Source organism: Chrysemys picta, unplaced genomic scaffold (genome assembly GCF_011386835.1).
Source record: "Chrysemys picta bellii isolate R12L10 unplaced genomic scaffold, ASM1138683v2 scaf4, whole genome shotgun sequence".
Taxonomy (NCBI): domain Eukaryota; kingdom Metazoa; phylum Chordata; order Testudines; family Emydidae; genus Chrysemys; species Chrysemys picta.
The window spans coordinates 372,042-394,662 of record NW_027052711.1 but is presented as its reverse complement, the minus strand read 5'-3'; the positions used below and the strand labels follow the sequence as shown (position 1 = coordinate 394,662).

Here is a 22,621-nt window from a genome sequence, read left to right as displayed (position 1 = left end):
ATTTTTCTAAAATTGTTTCAATTGTTGTGTTCAAGATTTAGTAACTAAGTAAGAACATACATTAAAATTTTAAACCTAACCAGTGTCCCTTAAGTGACCTGACACAAGATGTCAGAACATGTTAGTATTAGAGCTAAGTGGGGTTAATATTTATTTAATTTTCTTTCGTTATATAGGAATTAGATACAGTGCTCCTGTCAGCTAATTTCTAAGTTATCTGCACACACAAAAACTAGTTTTCAGGTGCCTAAGTAGCCCCTGGAATCACAGTTGAAGTTGCCTCCCTCCCACCAAAATCTGAAATGGCACCCCTGGCTGTAACTTCCTGCTTTCTTTGCTAACAAGATCTGTTCTACATTGTGTTCCTGATGACTAATAAACCCTTCTGTTTTACAATGGTGGCTGAGAGTCACTGCTGACTGCAAAGTTGGGGTGCATGGCCCCTTTGGGGAGCGTATAAGGCTTTCCCATGTGTCCCATTCAGGTGGACTCCCTGCAGGAAGCTCACGGTGTGAACAGGGGTGCTGAACACTCCAAGGTCAGACCCAGGAGGTGCTGAAGCGGAGGAGGCTTGCCCGAGTGAGTGTGCGCCCAGACGGGAGACACACTGCATTACAGTCCTGTCTGACTTCATTTAGAGTGGTTCCAGGCACTGAGTCTGTGATTCCATGACAACAACAGATTGAAACAATTATGTATGTGGATGTATAAGAAACACCTTGTCTCCAATATATGTTTGCAAGACCAGTTCAATAATACAAAGTCTCTATATAAAAGTATAATTCTATATATAGTCAGTAATATAAAGTCTCTAAATACATATTTCCTCCCTATACCACAACCCTCTCAGAGAAAGCCCTGGAATACATAATTGCAAAACTGTATATGTATAATTAGGACTAAAATCATAGGAATATTACTGTAAAAATATCCTACAGGAAATTAGATGCAAAACTACATTTAAGAGGTATGAGCAAATGCACACATTTTCTGTGTATATTCTACATAAGGGTTATTTCTTTTTGCTTACTTTCACCAGACTTAGCATTTTGTTGTTTAATACTAAGGTTTACTTGAAATTCAACCCAAGTTTCTCTATGAGTGCCTTGCTTAAAAGCAAGTCAACTTGTCATGAAATGTTTTTTATACTACAGTTTTCCAGCAAGAAATCCCTGTTCAAGAAATCCCTGTTCTTGAGGACAGAAATGGAGAATATAATTTTCGCCATCAAGATAAACTACAGAACAGAATAATAAAAACAACATGAGTCATCAGGAGTCCTACACTGGTTAGTATGTTCTAGAAAGTTTGGAATCAGAGGACTGAACTTAATTTCAGGATAGTTAAGCAACAAACCCTCCTACACATACTGTAAGACTCATTAGCTGGCAAATTGCCTAATTTTTCTGCACTGGTTACCAATTCACTTCCAGGTGAAATTCAAGTTGCTAGGTTACTATCTGTAAAGACTTTCATGATGCAGATCCCATTGCAGCTATCACTGGAACTTTCACTTTTAGAATTAACTTCCACTAAAACAGTCTGAACCCAAGTCTGGCCCTTTTGGAATATACTGTAAAATGTAAATCTTTGTTGAGATTACCCTGTAAAACCAGTCCTGAAATCCACTGACATTTAGTCAGTCAGCTGAGTTTTCCCATCTCTGACTCCTTCAGAGAAATTAGCTTGCATCTTTAACGGTTTGTGACATATACATCCCCAAATTTAGGAAAAGTTTGTTTTGTACCCTATGTAAATAGCATCCAGAGTCTACGATAGCAGGTGCATGTAAACAGATGCGATCCCCCATCTCAGTTTTAATGCAGTACAACACAATGCGTTACAGTTCAAACTCACCCCCTTCTTGGTATTTACCTTCATTAATTAACTTATGTTCCCAGGGCAGGACTTGTCTTACAAATCTAAACCGTATCCTGGGTCTACTCTTCAGCTGGCAGCTACTAAGGTTTCTCCATGAAAGACCTCACATACAATGTCCAACCTTTCTCACCTCAGAGAGACTGTCATACTTGTAGTGCATCACAATAAATGAGACCTACCTGGTCTAGCTACCAGGATGAGTCAACAGAATCACTCTGTACCTCCACATAGTATCCTATACTCTGCCACCTGCCATAGGGTATTGTACATGGATGTAAATAATAATTATACAATCAGTTTATATCAGATTTACCTTTGTGATCTACTGCTATTACAGAATAGTATGACCCCTTACGTATTATCAGTGAATTTATTTGCATAAATACAGTTATCGTGCAACACGTAAAATAAGTTTTGACTTGTCACAAAGGTAAATGTGAAGTTGACCAGATAAGGTGACAAAAGTTAAGAGAAGGAATTCCCTTCCTCTGAAGAAGGGCCATATTAAAACTGAGATATTTGATATAGCAAATAAAGCCATTAAAAGTGTAGTGCTGTCAAATATTAGAAATATTATATTTCTTTTGAATTAGTTCACTTTATCTAGTAATTTAATAACTGATTTTTGGAGGAAGCTGATTGTTCTATTATGTTACATTACTTCCCATTTTTAAATCTCTTTATATTTGATAAACATTTTATCTGATTTAGTGAATTTTAAAAGCAAATTGGAAAACTATTTTTAAGAAACATTTTAATACTGACCAAGAAGTGCAAAAAAATTCAAAGTTAAAACTCCATTTTTAAATTGTTGTTAATGAACAAACAAAAGAGATTCACAGGTGTTGATGTTTTTACTTACACCAAAGCATTAAAGTCAACAATTTGTACAGAATTTTAAACTTACTCTTGCATTAATGGTAGTATAGTCCATGCACCATCATGTCTGTCCATCTGATGAATAAGCAGAATTCTAGGTAATTCCTTTAAGAAAACCAAAAATATTCTTATGAGACAACAAAGTATTTTACAACACAGTATATTTTTAGATGCCTAATTAATTTTAAAACTAAATTCTTGTGGAAAGACTATTTCACTCTTATTTTCACAGAACTGAGTAGCAAACAGGCTTGTAGACTAAAAGAGACTAGAGATGTAGCAGAAGGACAGAATTCAGACTCTTGAAGAGGGAGCTTCTTGAAATTTCTTGTTTCTAAACCCTCTCTCAAGTATAAAACTAATGCATCTCCCACTTCAGTGAAACTTTATAAATATTCTGGAACATCTCTCTGGTTGTACCACTTCTGGAACAATTAAAAGTTCATCTTATAAAGACAGTGTTTATAATTGAAAGTGGAGTATGCAAACTCTTCTAATGAATTATACATACATTATGTTAACCAGAAATACTGATTTAATTCGATAGAGCTAATTTATCATCTAACAGGACTCTAACATAAAGCCCACTATTCTTGATGACACCATTGGTTTTGTTCCAATTCCACTGGTATTGTTAGGAGTAGCTACTACAAGTATGCATTGTCCCCAAAATTCCAGTAAGACTTAAATCAATAATCCAGTGTATTTTACTGGACATTTTACTAAAATTTCAATCAACATTTGGCTGTTTACTGTTAGTGTGATTCAAGAAACACCATTGCACATTATCAGAACACATTTTATGAATATCATAACAATATGATCTTCTAATGGTTCTAAGTAAGAAAGCAAAAGGATTAAAGGGCTGGATTACTATACACTTTGGCTATAATCAGGAGTTATATACAAAATTGATAGGGTAATTTACAGTATATGTAGGAAGAGAGCAGTCTGAATAAAGTGAACTGGTTCAATCACCTTTCCTTGGCTCAGCTCCTCTCTTTTGGGAAGCACCAATGGGATGAAGCTCAGAAAAAGCACTCTCCCTCTCCTCAAATCGGAGGCTCCTCCGTTCATGGAAATGGAGGGAACAATCTGATCCTTAGCACAGTATCTTTTCCTGTACACATATTATTATCGTTATCCATTTCCCTTAGGTTTAGTCTACATTCTGCTCTTGTAAGCTCTCTCTTTCTGGTGCTGTCTTTCCCAACTCTCTCTAAAACCAGAAAATGTTAGGGTCCCCATCTTCCTTTTTATCCATCTCCAGAGATGCATCAACTCTATTCTTCTCCTATTAGTCAGTGGGCTACAGAATCTCTTGTCATAGCACATATATTTCTCCAACATGACAGAGGTTGACTATGTGGCTCCTACTTCCCCATTTCACATCTCTCTACCAAAAACCATGCTAAATTATGCTAGGGTTGCTAACTTTCTAATCGCACAAAACCTTTGCCCCACCTCCTGCCCTGCTCCTTCTCTGAGGCCCCGCCCCCCACTCACTCCATTCTCCCTCCCTCCGTCACTTGCTCTCTCCCACCCTCACTCATTTTCACTGGGCTGGGGCAGGGGGTTGGGGTGTAGGAGGGGGAGAGGGCTCTGGCAGGGGGTGCAGGTTCTGGGGTGGGACCAGAAATGAGATGTTCAGGGTGCGGGAGAGGCTCAGGGGGGTGCAGGCTCTGGGAGGGAGTTTGGGTGTGGGAGGGGGCTCAGGGCTGGGGCAGGGAGTTTGGGTGGGGGATTGGGGTGCAGGCTCCGGCCAGACAGTGCTTACCTCAGGTGGCTCCAGGAAGCAGCAGGCATGTCCGGCTCCTAGGCGGAGGGGCCAGAGGGCTCCACGCACTGCCAGCCCCCACAGGTGCCATCCCTGCAGCTTCCCTTGGCCGTGGTTCCCGGCCAATGGGAGCTGTGGAGCCAGTGCTCGGGGCGGAGGCAGAATGCAGAGCCCCTGTGGCCATCCCTGCACCTAGAAGCCAGACACGCCGGCTGCTTCTGGGAGCTGCGTGGAGCCAGGGCAGGCAGGGAGCCTGCGTTAGCCCCACAGCACCATCAATCGGACTTTTAGAGGCCCAGACAGCAGTGCTGACCGGAGCACCAGGGTCCCTTTTCAATCAAGCATTCCAGTCAAAAACTGGACACCTGGCAACTCTAAATTATGCTGATTTCTTTGCTTGACTCACTCACTTTGCCTACTTTACACAGCAGTGCGAAAGGTAGAAACATGGAAATACATTGTTATGTCAGCTTCCACCTGAGAATAATTGGAAAATCTGGGCAAGCATGAAGAGGAAGGCTGGCTAGTCAAGATGTAGGTGTGTCCAGGATAATCAAATGTTCTCTGGAGATTGTGTCCCCCTCTCAAACTCATTCCCTACTCACTGAAATTAGTAATGTGAATAAAATACAGCACATGCAGAGTGCTGTTTTCATTAGTTAATAACAGAAGTACTGGGAGCATAAGCTTTCGTGGGTAAGAACCTCACTTCTTCAGATGAAGAAGTGAGGTTCTTACCCACGAAAGCTTATGCTCCCAGTACTTCTGTTAGTCTCAAAGGTGCCACAGGACCCTCTGTTGCTTTTTACAGATTCAGACTAACACGGCTACCCCTCTGATACTCATTAGTTAATGTTTCTCAACTAGTGTTTTTCACAGTTAGCAAAGGACACATTCCTTACCGAAGATTGTATATGGAACATGCCAAGTCTGAAGTTTTAAATTCAAATAGGTTCTGGGGTTATTCAAGTGCAAATAAATCAGCTAAACAAACATTGTTAATGGCTGAATAACTATTTCCCCACACTTTGAAAACTCAAAGACAGCTGGGTTATTTTTTAATTACTTTTTTAAAGTCACTTCTGGCTTGGAACGTAACGGAACACACTTCAGCCCAAAATGTGCCAGGCCCGTCAGAAACATACAGGCAGTAGTAGTCCCTGCCCCTAAAATCTTACAATCTACACAGACAAAACAAACAAGCAAAGGGAGTTTTAACACGGATTTCGGTGGCCCTGATTCTGTGGGATTAGTGCCTAGTATTGTAAATAAGGCACCTTTACCAATATTTGCTTGTTTTTGGTGGGTCATTCCCCTAAATTTTAATTTGCATTATGCTGACAAGGTGCCCAAAGGTACTCTTAGGTTCTGTTAGAAAGGTTTTGGAACAAGCCACCAAAATAAATATTTAAAAAGCAAGCAGCTTCATAAATGTATTTACATTTACCATTACGTCCCAGAAACTAGGTTAAGACATTAACACGTTCTCCTTACAAAGTACTGCTCAGTTGACCAGGATGCCAGAAAGTTGAAGTAATATAATGTCTAAGTGAAAAAAAATTTCAAAATATATCCACTTTCACAATTGGAAAGTCGCATATGTGCCTAAATTCAAAATACTGCTCAAGAATAGCGCCTTTATTTTCAGAAATTATTGGGGAGGGGAGGGAACATAAAAAAATTTAAATTTCCAAACGCCACAATTTTCAGGTGACTGCAATGATGGAATTAATCTCACTTTGAAGTGATCAAAATATGACTTGTGTTTGCTTTAGCAAGAATTCAGGGTTTGCAATCTAATAAAAGCATAACCTTTGTGTTTACTTTCAATCTGAACAATGCATATAAAATTCTAATGATAGATAATTTCATTCCAAGCCAACAAGACAAAGTGAAGATAGCTCTTTGGAGTAGGAACTTACAATCCAAAAGATAAACCTTTTCTGGATTCATGCACTGGGAAGACTTGAGGAAGGATTAATATTGAGTTACACAAATATTTTTATATGTTCACTTCTTGTGTGCATTGTGGGAGAAGAAAGTCTTTACTAATTCAGGACGCAGATCCAATCCCAGGATTGGAACCTAAACAAAGATGAAATGTCTATTAAAACTGATTTCTAAGACCCTCTCACAGGACTTCACACGTTTAACCTATATTACTCAACCTTTTGTATGTGGATGAGGAAGAAGGACAGCATACTGTATGTGTAAAATACTCTGACTTAACTATAATAGGTGCTTTAAATTGAGATTTGCACCCTGAAGTATTTTACACTGCCAATTCTCTTCCAAAAAGGGTTGGAATAACCTTGGGTGCTCTGCTATGCAGACAAAAATATGTTGTCTTCCAAGGCACAGATCAGATATTAAATTAATAAGAACAGATACTATTTTTACCTGACTTAAACCCAAAGCATTTAGAACCGCAATATTAAAAAGACTGTAAAACAAATCAGTTCAGAAACAAAAAACACATTGATGCTTCTTTTAATAAGCACTCGCAAAAACCCACAAGCACTCACAAAACCCAGGTCAGGGTTTTGTATTCTTTTCTATTATTCTGTATTTAAATCTCTCTAGTTGTCTTGTAGTTTTACGCTTGATTTTTACCAGACATACATTATTCACAAAATATTTTCAAATACTAGCACTGAAAAAAAGAACAAAAATGCAACTTTCAGAAAATGTTGTCTGCAAATGAGATCTATGTAGAGTCTGATGTACCATTGTTCAAAGTCACGGGAAAATAATCAATAATATGCATTTTGTCTTTCTAGAAATACCCTGAATCAACAATAAAACAACTGTGTTGACAAGTGTCATTGCACAAAAAAGCCCAACAACTTCCTCACCTCCCATTTTAACACTATAGCCATTTTTAATATTTCATTATCTTAATTCAAAGCATTAGCAGATTTCAGTTAAAATTTTTAATAGAAAATTTGGATTAAATGTATGGTGTCTGACCCCCACAAGTTTACTGGAGGGGGGAATTCAAGATTCAGCTGTTTTTTGTCTCATTCTTTCTCACTTTATCTTTTTCTATATTATATCCCTTTTCTTCTTCCCCATCTTTTCTTTGGAAAGCTGCCTTTAACCAGTCTCCCAAAATGAAATTCCATTATTTTGTGACAAGGCGAAATGCAGATGATGAGAAAAAAGACTAATGCAACTTTTGAATATTTTCAGAGTTGTAGTATGTGAACCAGGATATAGAATCATTCCATGCATCCCATATACCTTCATGTTGAAATACTCAAAGTCTGTAGTACTTAGGATTGACAGTCTATTTTCTTAATTCCAAAAGAAACCGAATCATAGTGTGATAGTTATGGCAGTTTCCTGCAATATCCTGGATGAACCTTACTGAATTAAATCTGTCCTTTTCTATCTTTTGGTGTCTGTTCTTGGTGTGGGTTTATATACCATCAAAGTCTTATTTTCAACAGTCTAAAAAAAGTATCAACGAGGCTGGAGAACCCATACAAGATTGTCAGTGACAATATTCATTTACACAGCAATTACCTGTTTGTCTCCAAATCCAAGAAGCAATTTTTCCAATAGATATACTAGTAAATATCTTTGCAGAACCTAAGATACATTATAATGATCTTTCAAATATGTTTGTCATTTGATTGACATTTTGATAATGTATTTTTAATGGAAATATAATACTTTAAAAATTGCTGGACTGACAGACTGGGAGACCTATTTCCTCTATTTGTCCACATCAGAGACCTGAAATATGTTTTATTTATCATTTATGCAACACAAGAGGTATGCTTGGCCATTGTCGCTATGTAGAAGCCCGATTTCTTCCACTCTCTTCTTCAGTAACATGTATCAATTCTGTTCTGAAGGTGTTGCTTGTAGGTATGAAAGTGAATGCAGTTTCCCACCTACTCAAATCCACGGCTTCGCGCACACATCTATCCACTAGGAACTGTAGTACAATCAACACATTTTGCAAATCTGTAGGCAACCAAATTTTCTGACTTAATATTTACCAACACTGTCAATCTGGGTCGACTATCTTGGGATGAGAAGAATGCTCAAGTCACCTGTAGAAGTCTCATTCTGACAAGAAATGCTCAACACCTCTTGTGAAGCTAATGGTGCCAGTGGCGCTGGAACGTTTTTAATAGTGGAGGTGCTGAAAGCAGTTTTTACTTTTTACCTCATGTTCCTCTACCCCTGTAGATGTCCCTCCATCACTGAGGGCTGGAGAGTGGGGGACCTAGACAAGGGTAAGGGGACCAAGGCGGGGGCCACAGCTGGAGATGGACACAGGGCTAGGAGTGGAGCCCCAGATGCACAGCCCCAGGTGCGGGGCCAGCAGCTGGGACCTGAGCTCCGGGCCAGCGAGTGGAGCCCCCCGGGCATGGGGCCAGTGGCCAGAGCCCCGCATAAAACCTGGGGGTGCTATAGACCCCAGCATCCCTAGTTCTACTGCCTATGAATGGGGCTTAAGAACACTCAAAGTTTGCCAAGACTGGATGCACAGGTCTAATCTTCCTCACACAGAAATCGAGAACGTTATCCACTTCAATGGAAACAGGAGCAGGCCAGTAGTTGGCGACAGTAAAATGTTACATGGTTTACATAGCTGCCAGTTGCTAAACAATTCCTCAAAAAATGTAGAAGAATTCAAAATCTAAAATATACATCTTTCAATAGGTTCAAGGCAGGTATGTGCCCTGCTAGATATGGCACATGGACTTTTAAATGTCTATGAACTCAACTTTGCTGTTAGAAATATTCTGTATAAGATTTTGTAAAAGGTAGCACTGCAGAATGCAAGAAACACGTACAGACCATAAAGGCAGAGACCACAATGATAAAGAAGTGGCAAAAGGGAATAGTTAGAAGAAAGAAAAGATAAGGACGAGAAGTCGTCAAAGCTACAAAACTTTTTATCTCAAACCTTCAAAGAATCACTTATTTCTAGATGACTAAGGAGGGAAGATCTGAGTAGAGACTAAGGCCTTAATTTTCAAAAGTGACTCATGATTTTGAATGCTTCTATATTTTGGAGCTCAATATAATTTTAAAAGGCCTGAGATTTTCAGAATGCTGAGCACTTGTCCTCTGAAAATCAGACCTTTTTAGAGGGGTCTCAAAAGTTGGGCACCCAAATATTGAGGCACTCAGTCACTTTTGAAAATGTAATGCCAACAAGGACAATGAGCAGAGAGAGAACATTCTTAAAAGATAGAAGAAAAGCTATTGGCACTGAGAGCAGCTGCAGATTGTTTTACCAGTAGGTAATAATGTTCAGAAATGTGGACAATTGTTTTGCAAGCTGAAGACAGGACAGCATACTGCATGTCAGAAGGAAAACCTCACTACGGGAAGAAGAAAACTGTCCAGTATTAGAAAGACTGCATAAGATAAGGTACTCATCATTGTTCACGTAAATATAAAGGACAGTCATCTACTTATTGGAAAGAATTAAAATTTCAGATCTTCAGACTCTTGTGCAAAGAACTGAAGATTATGATTGCACAGAAGAGAGATTCTGCCACCTCTACAGATGAATGGAACAACTGAGGATCACAGAGGTGATCTAGTGGTTGAGGTAGTGCTACAGGCATCAGAATTTATTTTATTCTAGTCAAATTTTTAATATCACAGCTATCACCTTGTTATCCAACATTTAAGGAGCTTTGACAAATGGGTGTGTACAGACCCAATCTACCATTGAAAAAAAATGTTCCTACTAGAATTGGAATTCTTCAGCCAAGCAAAAAAACTGAAACACAACCACCCGCCTTTCCTTTTCCACCTAATTACATCCCACATGCCAAATCACTTTCCCAACCTCAAATAGGGTAACATTACAGCACTTTCTAACTTCAAAATGCATGTGAAAAAATTACATATGTTTCAGTTGGAACGATTCATGTGGAAAAATATCAGAACTCAACTAGCAAGACAGATGGGAACTTTCCCTTAAAAATATACTGTAAGTATGCCTTTGGCAAGCTCAATAAACCATTTCTGGCAGGACTGTTGATGTTGTATGATGTCAAGTGCAGTATATACTTTTCAGTAGTGCTAACCCATTTTGATTCTGAAGCTTGGACCTTTTTTCTCTCCATAACTTTTTTCTTTTTAAACAATATTATTTTAATTTGGGCCAAATTTTTCCTTTCTATTGAAAAACTAGCAATAGTAGTTAGTTAGTAATGAGTAGTAGTACTACTAGTCATAGTAGTTACTAACTGATGAGAAATTAACTATTTTCTTGAATGAGACCCATTTCTACTAGTAAGCACCATAATCACCAACAGATCATTCGGTAACAAACGTTTAACAATTTGTTACGTTTGTTATTAATCACATTCCAATACCCTAACGACTGAACATGTTCATATATAGGTCACCCTTTCTCCCATAATTTCTCTAATCTCTTTCTTTCTTTGAGACTTGAACTGTTATAAATGTCAAATTATGAAGATTTCATTCTCTCATACATGTTGCCTTGAAGATTTTTGGCATCAGATGCTACAACCATCTCCATTACTTAAGTTCTTGGTCAGTCAAACTCAGCAAATGTTCCTGCTGTCCCCCAAGAAAAATCAAATGAGTTGACTACAGCATATTGTTTAAATGTCTCCTAAAAACAGGGGTTCTTAAACTTGGAGTTGTGACCCCTCAGGGGGTTGTGAGGTGATTATGTGGGAGTCACAAGCTGTGAGCCCCAACCCAAATCCTGGCCACATGCGGGGCTATAAGCCCCGATCCGACTACCAGCCACGTGCTGGGTTGTCAGCCCAGAGTCTGCCCACACACAGGGCTGAGAGTCCCGACCCCCGCTGGGTGTGGGGCTGTGAGCCCGGCCACATGCAGGATTGTCAGCCTGGAGTCGGACCACTCATGGAGCTGTGAATCCTGAGCCTCATCCTGCGACTGGCTCATAGTCCCCAACCCCTCTAGCCCAGCTCCACCCCCACTGCACTCCACCGTCAGTCCTGCTCCACCTCCAAAGAAAAGTCACCAAATAGAAGTTTGCCCAGCATGTCATTTTTCCCTAAGGCCAGCCCTGGGACTGAAACACCATTGGCTTGATTGTTCAACAGTTGAAAAAGTACTTTATTATTTAACAGTCAGACATCCAGACGCATACTTTTCCTGAAAACAATGGTCCCCTCTACTACTAAAACACTAAAGTATTTAGAGTCTTACATTAAATGCAGTTTTACCAGCATTGTCACCTATGGTATTGAAAAAACGCAATGCATCATTTGCAGCAAAGTTTTGTCTGATAAACTGATGAAACCACGCAAATTGCAGCGACATTTTGAAACTTGACATCCAGAGCATAAAAATCAAAATGTGGATTTTTTCAAATGCAGAGAAGAAGCAACAAAGAAAGCCAGACTTGATGCAGATGGAGGTTTCCAACAGCAAACATCTTCAGCTATGGAGCCCTCTTACGTTGTGTCGCTATGAATCGCTCGTACCAAAAAGCTGCATATGACAGGTGAGGAGCTTGCTCTGCCAGCATGCAAAGACATTGTGTCCACAGGCACCAACTTTTTTCTGTGCCGATAGGTGCTTGCGCCTCCCGACCTGCCCTGACTTCAGCCCTGTCCCGCCTCCTACCCCAAGCGTGCTGCGTTCCTCCTCCTCCCTCCCAAGCTTGCCGCACGAAACAGCTGGGAAGGCGGAGGGAGAAGCAGGACGCAGTGGCATGCTCAGGGGAGGAGGCAGGGTGGAAGTGAGCGGGTTCGGGAGCTGCCGGTGGGTGCACCCACCAATTTTTCCCTATGGGTGCTCCAGCCCCGGAGCACCCATGGAGTCGGCATCTATGATTGTCTCTCTTATGCTTGGCAATGATACTGCCAAAGAGGTTAATATACTTTCTATGTCGAATGATCCTGTGAAACGCAGAATATGTGAGATGTCTGAAGATATCAAAGAACAAGCTGTGCATGAAATTAAACATTCTGCTTTCAGTATGTTCAGCATGCAACTTGATGAAACTACTGATGTTACTAACTGTGCATAATTGATAGTGTTCAGACAGTATGTTAATGCTGGGGATGTTAAGCATGAGGTCTTATTCTGTGAACAACTTGAAACAACAGCATAGGACGTTTTCAATAAGGTAAATGCCTTTTTCAAAAGCAATGGCATTGAGTGGAAAAATCTTTGTGGTATCTGTGCCGATGGTGCTCCAGCCATGACAGGTGCACGGTCCGGCTTTCAGCAGAAAGTAAAGTGCATGTCACCTAATGTGACTGTCACTCATTGTGGAATCTATCATCAAGTCCTAGCTGCGAAGACATTGCTAATGTGCCTTAATGCTGTGGTGGATGTTATACGAGCAGTGAACTACATTAAAGCATATGCTCTGAATAGTTCCCTCTTTCTGGAAAGAAATTTGGATCCTTTTACATTTTCAACAACAGACTAAAAGCCACTGGTGTCTGTGTGTGCACCATGATGAAAGCATGATGAACATCAGTATGCTGATGTTCAAGGTGAATGAATATCAGCAGGCTAAGCAATACATTCAAAAATGAACAATGATAGGTGTGTCACTGCTGCCTTGAAGCGTAAAGTAAACAATGCTGCCAGAGAATTTGCGACTGGGATGACATTTGTGTAAGTATACACAAAGGCGAACAGTGGTTTTTCATCTAGGTTAGAAAACTTTAGAAATATATAATTATCCAATTATTACCTACAAAAGACAAAAGGAAGAGTTGAGGGAACAGGCTGTGGGTGGTGAATTGCACTCATTACAAATAAGCATTAATTATGTTTATTAGAAATCACTTCATATATCTCTATCTACCTATGTATCTTACAGTATAAGGCAAACAAGATTTGAAGACATGATTTGGGAGAAAGATAGAAAGTATTCCTAGAAGTGGGTTTTAAGGAGGCATTTGAAGGACAAGAATACATGCAAGCAGAAAAGAGACTGCTCTCGACACAGGACAATAGAGGGTATAAAACTAGGAGTGGAAGACAAACAAAAGGGAGCAGTAAGGGGAGAAGATTGGGAAGACTGCCAGGGCCCAAGGGAGGAGGAAAGAAATAAATGAAAGCTGAGATATATGTGCAACAAGATTACATAAGGAATTGAAAGCAAGGACAAAGAGCTGGCATCTGATGAGGCGAAAGACAAGAAGCCAGTAAAAGGATTTTAAGGGGAAAAGGGGAAATATGCGATGAGGCTGAAGTGTTGAGAGAGCAAGAATGCTACAATTTAGGTAGACAGGAGGCAAAGGTGGGAAGCAGGTTACAACTAGAGCTGGTCAGAAATTTTCTGATGAAACAGTTGTGCTGGAAAATACCTGCTCGAACCCAAAATTTCTCACCAAAAAATCAAGTCTGGTTCAATGAACTTTCAGCCAACCACAGGCAGGGTCTCTGTCAGCTTGCCTGACAGACTGATACGGAGACTTGCCATGCAATCTGCTCTGGGGGCTGAGGACCCCAGGCTTGTAGGGTCTGCAGCTCTGTGACAGCCCAACCATGCCAGGGTTTCCAAACTCCCTACCTTGAAGCTAGGAGACTAAGGAATCTGGACCTGCAGCAGTCTCTGGGCAACAAGTGCAGCTCGCCTGTAGCAGGCTGCCTGATTAGCTACTCTGTATTATTGTTGGAAAAAGTCAATAGACCAGCTCCTAAGCCCAGAAACAGCAGTTTGGTGGCTCTTCAAAGCATTTGCCCATAGCTGCAACAGCTCTTGTGCCTGCTTGTTTGTAGCCTTGCTCCCACCCTGCTCCTGCCTTGGACCCAGCCTTGCCTGACTCCAGATAACCTGGCTCTGACTCTCAGCTCCGATTCCTGGCCTCGGACTCGGACATCTAGCCTTTGACCCCGGATTCCAATACCTGGCAGCCTGACTCCTGCTCCAACCACTAAGCACGACCTCTACATCCTGGTCTGACAGTGAGCCTGAAAGCCCTGTGAGCTACCAGGGCTTCTAGGCTCACTGTCACTGAACTGGGAGCCTGGAATTCCTGGGTTGGGTTAACATGGTCTGCAGTTCCAGGGCAACCCCACTATGCAGACTGCCCTGGGGCCAAAGACTCAAAGGCTTCCAGATTCAAGGACCAGTTAGCTTCCTGGGATTCTAGACAGCCCAGGAGTCTGGAAGTCCTCATGTCCCCTGCCTCGGGGAAATCTGCGTGGCAGGGCTTCCCCAGTGCTGTGGAACCTGGGAGCCCTGCAAGGGCTCAGTGACACTGACTCTCAGGTCAGTTTCACTGCTGCTATTGCAAGAATGTCATTTTCACAGAGCAGCTGCTGATCCTACTGAACAAATTTCATTTTGGAAACACCGTGTGTTGTTTCCAAAGCAATTTGGGGGTGGGGGGGAGGAGCTTCTGTTTCGAGAAGTTCTGAATTGCCAAAATTTCTTGTGAACCAAAAATCCCAGGTTTTGGCGAGATCTACTTACAACTAACAAGGCAAAAGACTGATATCTACTGGTCTCTCTCCAAGAGACAGGGAAAAGGATAAATTGTAGGTAAAGAACAGTTACTTGCCCTACAGTAACTGGTCCCTCGAAAAGTTCTAGTCAGTGTGGTTCACTGCAGGGCACACAAGGAGCATGTGATATCAGAGTTTTTTCAATAGCAGTGTCTCTCAAGGCCGTCCATACAGCCTGTGCCCCCATGCAAGGTCATAAATAGTAGAGAGGAGCCCTTACCCTCCCTCCATTCCCTTGCAAACAGAACTTAGTTACTGCTGAAGACTCCGAAAAAGGAAGAAGAGGAGGGTGGATCATGAGATCCACATTGATTAGAAGTATCTCCAAGATCCACAGTTATCATAGGGAAAGTAACCTCTCTCTCTTCTTCCAGTATGTGTCAATGTGGTTCCTACAGTAGGGGACTGGCAAGCAGTATTCACTCTGGATTTTTTTAATTTAAATTGATTATAATTAAAATTATAAGAAGTTATTCTTTTTAAAAATGAACTTGTTTAAAAATGAAATCTGAATTTAAAACAAATATGTTAAGGCCTAAACTTATTATAATCTCTTTAAACATTGATATAAGAAAATTAATATACTGAATCTATGAGCCTCTATCAAAAACTGAGTTAAAGGCTGCTTTTCTATACAACGAAGGTATTGGGGGACAACTCCAAAGTTCTGAAGTCAGACTTTATAAATATGGCACAATAGATCATGTACTGTATTAAGGGCTTCAGCCTGCGGAGGACCCAAGGGTGGGTCAAGAGACGACAAAGTCATCACAGGCTTTGGGACCTTGCCTCTTACTCTGGGAGACACCCTCATGTATTCAATCAAGATCATCCACTGAGCCTACCTGGTTGCTATCCTACTTCTATTTTATAGCTTCTCCTTACTTGCCTTCTGTGATAAATGAAGTGGGGGGTAGCTTCCTTTTATGAACACCCAGCCAGCCAGTTAGCTATAAAACCCCTGTTAGCAGCTGTTCTCTACTTGCTTTACTTGTAAAGACTTAAAAAGTCCATAGGTAAAAGGAAGGGAGTGGGCACTTGACCAAAAGAGCCAATGGGAAGCCTAGAACTTTTTAAAATTGGGGAAAAAACTTCTCCTTTGTCTGTCTGTGTTGTTCTTCTGGAGGAGAGACAGACATGGAACTATGCTGTAAAAAGCTTTGGGCCAGGTATGAAAATCGTCATATCATATCTAGAAACTACTCATTTGAAACCCCAGATACTTAAGTAGATCAGGAAATGTCTAGGAAGACGTGATTAGGTTTCTCTCTCATTTCTTTATGGCTTGTGGACTCCTCTGTGCTAACCCCAGCTTTTATTTTGATTGTAACCTTTAAATTGGACCTCAAGAAGCTATCTTGATGCTTAATCCCTGTAATTGTTTTTTTTTTAAACCTAGCAAAAAGCCTAAATTCCAGATGTCTTTTCTTTCTTTTTGTTTTTAATAAAATTAACCTTTTTTTTTTTTTTTAAAGAACAAGATTGGATTTTTGTGTCCCTAAGAAGTTTGTGTATCTGTTGTTTAATTAGCTGGTAGCAACAGCTGATTTCCTTTGTTTTCTTTCTCAGCTCTTCCCTGGAGGGGGGGTGAAAGGGCTTGAGGGTACCCCACAGGAAGAAATTCCCAAGTGCACCTTCCTGGGTTTTAAAAAGGGGTTTTGAACTTGGGTGGTGGCAGCATCTACCCATCCAAGGTCAGAGAAAAGCTGTAACCTTGGGAGTTTAATACACAGTGTAAAAGGCATGTGGGTTACACAGCAGAAATCTTGGATTGTTAATTCTTCCTCCTTCCCCCCATCCTCCCCCCCAGTGGTGGGGGAGTTATGTAACAAAGGAGAACGAGTGCACAACCAGCAATGAGCAACACTGGTAGCAGAGCAGGATACTGTGGGGAAAAAGGAACCACATTTTTCAGAGCGCAGCCTCTAGCATTGATTTCAACACCTGGGAACTGAAGGGAAAAAAACTGCCATGGCTAGAAGTTGTAAAAAAGACTAATATGGGAATATTTTCAAGGAATTTCTGTATTTCTAGGTAAAAAAAAGAACACTTGTCAAAATAAACAGTGCAACAAAGAGATGCAAGACCTGGTTGTCAGAATGAAATAATATGAAAAATATTCTTCAGAAGGCAATGACTTTGAAGATGATGTGGACAAGTCTGAACAATCAGGATCAACTGGTTAGTAAACTTATTTTTGGACCATTGTTATGGACTGCCTACCATGTCTTACTGTGCTAGTAAATGATAAAAGTGTTTTGTGTGGATTACACTTACTTATGAATTTCAATATGTCTGTGTTCAAAATATAATTGGTATATTACTTTGTTGTGGGAGTATTTATCAGCTGCATTTTTACTGTTACTACAGGACTTCTGACTATTTTTATTGCTCAATATAATCAAACATCCTAAGTAAAGATTTCCTGTTTAAAAGCAATGTTTATTAGTCACTTATTAATTTTAACATTTAAAATAGGGTTTTTTCAAGCTGTTTGGTGCGTTGCTAGAGATAAGCATTTAAATAGGTTTAGATAACCCGTATGATTTATTATTTTCCCTATAAAACTGGATTTAGAATAAATTATAACATATCAACCGTGGTAAAAATAGCTGTAGTAAGCAAAATCTTTCATTTACAGTCTAAAAAAAAGTGCACTGAGTAATAGTGAGTGAGTGACTTTTTTTTTACCATTTTGTTTCAAAGTCCAGCTTAGACATAACGGGTTATTAACGTCCATCATCTCCAATGTCTACAACTTCAGTCATCTGCTGGTACACAGGTAGTACTGCAACTAAGCATACATCAGATAGTAAATTATCTGTATTTAAACAAAAGATTTTCTTCAATCATCCAATAAAAACAAGGATGAGTTCCTAATCAAGACCAGCAAATTCCAGTGAAAAGATTGCTCACAATTCATTTACACAATAAATTCTCCCTTTTATCTTGTTCGGGACAAGCATTTCATAGGGTTCAATCATTACAACCAGGCTACTCTCCACCCAGCAGAGCAAATATTGCTGGAAGATTCCTGTATGAGGAAAAAAAATGTGCAAAAAACATTGATGGGAAATTCATTGATCTGAGTCTTTGGGGGTGAAGCAATGTACACAATGTTCCAGCAATGTGTTTGTATGAAACAAAAGATGGGGTTTTCTATCTTGCAGAAAAAAAACGATACATCAGGAAATGACCATACAGCATAATATTTAAAAGTAGCAGCAGTAAAAGCTATAAGAAACTGAACAAAAATTCAAGCCTTACGTATGTAGCTTTGTCACAGACAATGCTGCAAAATGGAGCAAAGACAAGAACTCTTGAAGAAGGGAACCTGAAGCTTATAACATACGGCTGCAGTGCTCAGCTGATGCATCTTTTAGCCAAAGACTTAAGTTCAACTCCAGGAATAAAGGAAAACGTTGAAATTGCAACATTTTATGTAACAACCACTTTGCTTCAGCTTCACTGAAGAGAGCAGGATGATCCCAACTAATTCATCTCCAAGATGTATGATGGAATTCAGTGGTTGACTTATTTTGAGCTATTTATTCAGAACTGGCCTATTCAGATGACAATTTGAAAAAAATCATGCCAAAATAGATGGAACTAACACAGCCAAAGTAGTCAACATTGGACTAAAGAGAAATGCAGAAGATAAGCTGAATATACTGAAAACTATTTCCATAGCCTTGGACAAGCTGCAGAAAGATTGCTACTGTACTGCTAATGCTGTTGAAATTTAGAAGTAACTTAAGAGACATTGAAGAAAGAAATATCCAGTACTTCACCTCATTTTCTTGGCAATATTCTCAAGTCAAATTACTAGGGCAAATGCCTCACTGCTGAAGAAGATGCTACTATTGTATGGGCATCTAATAATCAATCATAATAAACTTCAGGGCTGGAAATGAAACATTCAAGCAGTATATGTTTGCTAAGAAAGTCACATCACTGTACTGGTGTGCATCACTAGTTAAGCAGCTGGGACCAGAGTTTATTGAAGTGCTGAACCAGCTTTTTACAGTGGTAGCCTCTTCTGCAGGCACACAGAAAATTTTCTTCATTTGGACTAATTCATTCAAAGTTGAGAAATCAACTGGGACCTGAAAAAAAATAGGAAAATTAATCCTTTTCTCTTCCAGTCTATGAATAAAAATGAGGTGGGGAGAGGATGAGATCTATCAGTTCTAAAAGTTTGAAGGACAGACTAAGTAACTTAGGAGACTCGTCTCATTTTCAAGAGACTTAAGTGGTAGTGTAGACATAGCCTATGTCAGTATAACTTATGTCGCTCAGGGATGTGAAAAAAACAAACCCCTAAGCAACATAAGTCACACTGCCATAAGCGCTGGTGTGGACAACGCTATGTCGGTGGGAGAGCCTTCTTAAATCAACATAATTAATCTACCCCCAATGAGCAGCGGTAGTTATGTAGACAGGAGAGCTCTCTCCCATCGGCTTAGTGCGGCTACACTAGAGATCTTACAGCTGCACTGCTGTAAGCTCTTTAGTGTAGACATAGCCTTAGGCAAGTAGGAACTTAAGCTCCAATCACTTTCACTTAGCCTGGGAAAATTTTCAAATGCGCCTGACCTGCAATTATCATCTTAATTCACTGACTACAGTTAATCCTTCTGTTTCTTTAATAACTCATTTAGCTGTAAATGTGAAAAATCTTTTGCTAAGAGCTTATGTACCCAAAACATTTAAGGTTGCTTTAAAAAATTGATTTTTTAAAATTACAGTTACCATACTAATGAAGCTTGACACAAATCATGACCAAAAGTTAATTATCTAGTAAATAAGCAATATCATTCACCATTTTCTAACATACTAAAAATGTACAAATAGAATCTGAAAATATTAAGCTATGTAATTGCTTAATTAAATGTGTATAGTTATAGTGTACCTTCCTAAGTAGCAAAAAGATGCACCAAATCTAGTCTACAGGCTCTATTTCACTGTAAATCAACTTGTTTTAATTGCTATATGAACCAATGACAATGGACCGTTCTTTAGAAAATACAAATACAAATGGAAAAGCTGATTAAAATCCATGATTTATATAAAGGCTTTCCACCTAGTGATTTAAATCACCTTGATTTAAATCTACCTTGACAACTGTACAGGCAGGCGGCAAGCTGAAGCTACCGTGGACTATTAGAGAAGAACAACAGGCCAGCCTGTTCTAAGTGTAGTAGGTAGTCAAGGATCTTCAGTATCAAGTCTTGGACGGGGACCCAACCATGCTGGGCTGCCCATGTTGAGAACCTGTTCCATATAGATTTTTCCTGTTGTGAGCCAAAATTTCCTGGACCTGTACAGAGCAGTGTCTATTCATGGTATTTCACTAGCCAACAATCATGCTCTCAGATGTAGCACTTCCAGGTCTGGATGGAGTATCTGGCCATTGTGTTATGAGATCAGGTCTAGATGAAGCAGGAGCTCAATTGGAGACTGAACTGGCATTTGTAACAGGTTTGTCAGCCAAGACTGCCTCACCCACTACAGGGCAACAACAACCATGGTACTATCTCTCCTGATCTTGGATATCCTCTAGGAATTGGAGGAATCAGTGGAAAAGTGTAGAGTAAGTCTCTGTTCCACCGTAGAAGGAAGACATCTGGCAACAATCATCGGCTTAGTCCTCCTCTGGAAGAAGAATTTTGACATTTGGCGTTGTTTTTGAAGGCAAAATAGTTTGGGGGGTGGGAGGGCGAGGAGATTTCCAATAGCAGAATATCAGTCTTACAACGGATCTGTGCAAGGACCATTCATGGCTGGTCATCGACTGCCTGCTTAAGATACTGGTCAAGTTGTTGCTGACCCCTAGAAGGTGACGGACCAATGTGGTCACCCATTGAAACATCACCATGTTCAGAGCTTGATGGCTTCCAGACAGATATGTGAGAAATGAGCATCCCATTGTTTAAGTAGCGCACAGTTGTCATGTTTGTGAATATTTGTACCACTGAGTTCCAGAGAACATGTAGGGACACGATATACAGGCCAATCTGAGGACTTTGAACTGCAGGACTTTCATATGCAATTCATTGTCACCTGGGGACCAAGCGCCTTGAATCTGTATGAGGTCAAAAGAGCCTGTATTGGTATTAAGCAACAGAGTGTCCTGTGGCACCTTTAAGACTAACAGATGTATTGAAGCTTAAGCTTTTGTGGGTGAATACCCACTTCGTCAGACGCATGCCAAGGAACGTTCAAACTAAAAATGAACGGAGATAAGGAGGGTGAAGAAGAGCCTAAAAGGTAAGTATGAATCTCAAAAGTAGCAGGTCAGACACTTGCGAGGTTCCATCTCACTGCCACAGGTAAGAAGGAACCGAAGGAGGGTTACATCCACTCTGCCCTTTATGTCCTTGCACAAGGGTGCATGCACAGGCCCAGTGGACGTGACTACTAAATTAACTCAGACCTCACATGCATTAGACTCATGCACACCTACAGTAGAATCCACACTGAAAAATACTCCAAGAACCACTTCATTTCTGGCCTTTTCCACTCCAAATTAGAGAGGACTCAGACAAGTCCTTTCTTAATAGAGCCAGCATAGGACCTCATGAAAGAGAATTTCACCTTTCATTTAAAAAGAAGTCTAGCCCTTTTCCTTGCAAAGATAGAAAACAATACACTAGGCAAATAAAGCAAAAGACACCCTTTTACTTTTTATATGCAACAAGGCAATTAAAGCATTGTGGTTACAGAAATAGCTATTTTAAAAAATGGGTATGCATAGAGCAAAGACAACAATATAACATTTGCTTAATTAATTTTTCAAATTAAATGTTGCAAATGTTCACAGGTCCATAATATCCTTATGCTGAAAGGTGCGTCATCAGCAGACCTTTGGATCCAAAACCAAAGACCTCATTAAAGCCTATGGGTGTGTCAGGCATCCTCTTTCATACCCAAGGGGAGGAGCAATCCAGCTTCTTATGTAGTAAATACAGCTGCAAACAGAGACTACTGCTCAAGGTACTAAGCAGCCCATTAGGTTAATACTCCTGGGGGAATTCTGCACCACTGCTGGCTGCCACTAGTGGCTGCTGGACCTGGCAGAGCAAGCTCACAAGCAGAAGACACTGTGTGGGGTGGGGGGGGAGGAGCTGGAGGGTTTCTGGCAGTTGTAGTTCCTAACATGCCCTGAAGAAAGGAGGCAGCGTGCAGGAGACTCCACACAAGCCCAGGACCCAGCATCAGGCTGTTTCTCCCTCTGGATCCCTGGGGTCTGGGAGGGAGGGCATGCGAGTGGCTGGGGGATGAGTGTCTGTGGGGGGACAGCTGGAGTCTGGGGGGAGGGGGGTGCATGTGTCTGGACGAGGAGGCCCGCAGCTGGGGTCTGGGGGCGAGGGGTCCATGCGAGTGTCTATGCTAAGGGGGGCCAAAGCTGGACTCTGGTAGGGAGAGGGTGTCTGGCCCCCCTCCTCTGGGGGGAGGGAGCAGAGAAGCATGAACTGGGTTGTCGTAGGCATTTCCTTAACACTCTACTCCTGGAGGAACTTTTTTGTGGCTGTACTATTAGACAAAAGAACTGAAACTGACATGATTATATAGTGTTACTTTGAAAAATAAAATATGCAGAATTTTAAAATATTGTGCACAGAA

At 40.5% G+C, this 22,621-nt stretch overlaps 1 protein-coding gene across 4 annotated transcripts in view; it reads right to left on the bottom strand.

The window, feature by feature from the left end:
• LOC135977564 (beta-1,3-glucosyltransferase-like) overlaps positions 1–22,621 on the bottom strand; it is a 175,383-nt gene that overhangs the window by 29,408 nt on the left and 123,354 nt on the right. For 3 of the 4 annotated variants that reach the window (XM_065578828.1, XM_065578829.1, XM_065578827.1), the window contains exon 3: positions 2,789–2,865. In XM_065578828.1, coding sequence (XP_065434900.1) covers positions 2,789–2,865 — 77 coding nt within the window. Of the gene's footprint in view, positions 1–2,788; positions 2,866–17,796; positions 19,102–22,621 lie in introns of those variants that run through there. The other variant, XM_065578830.1, reaches the window with a different exon arrangement.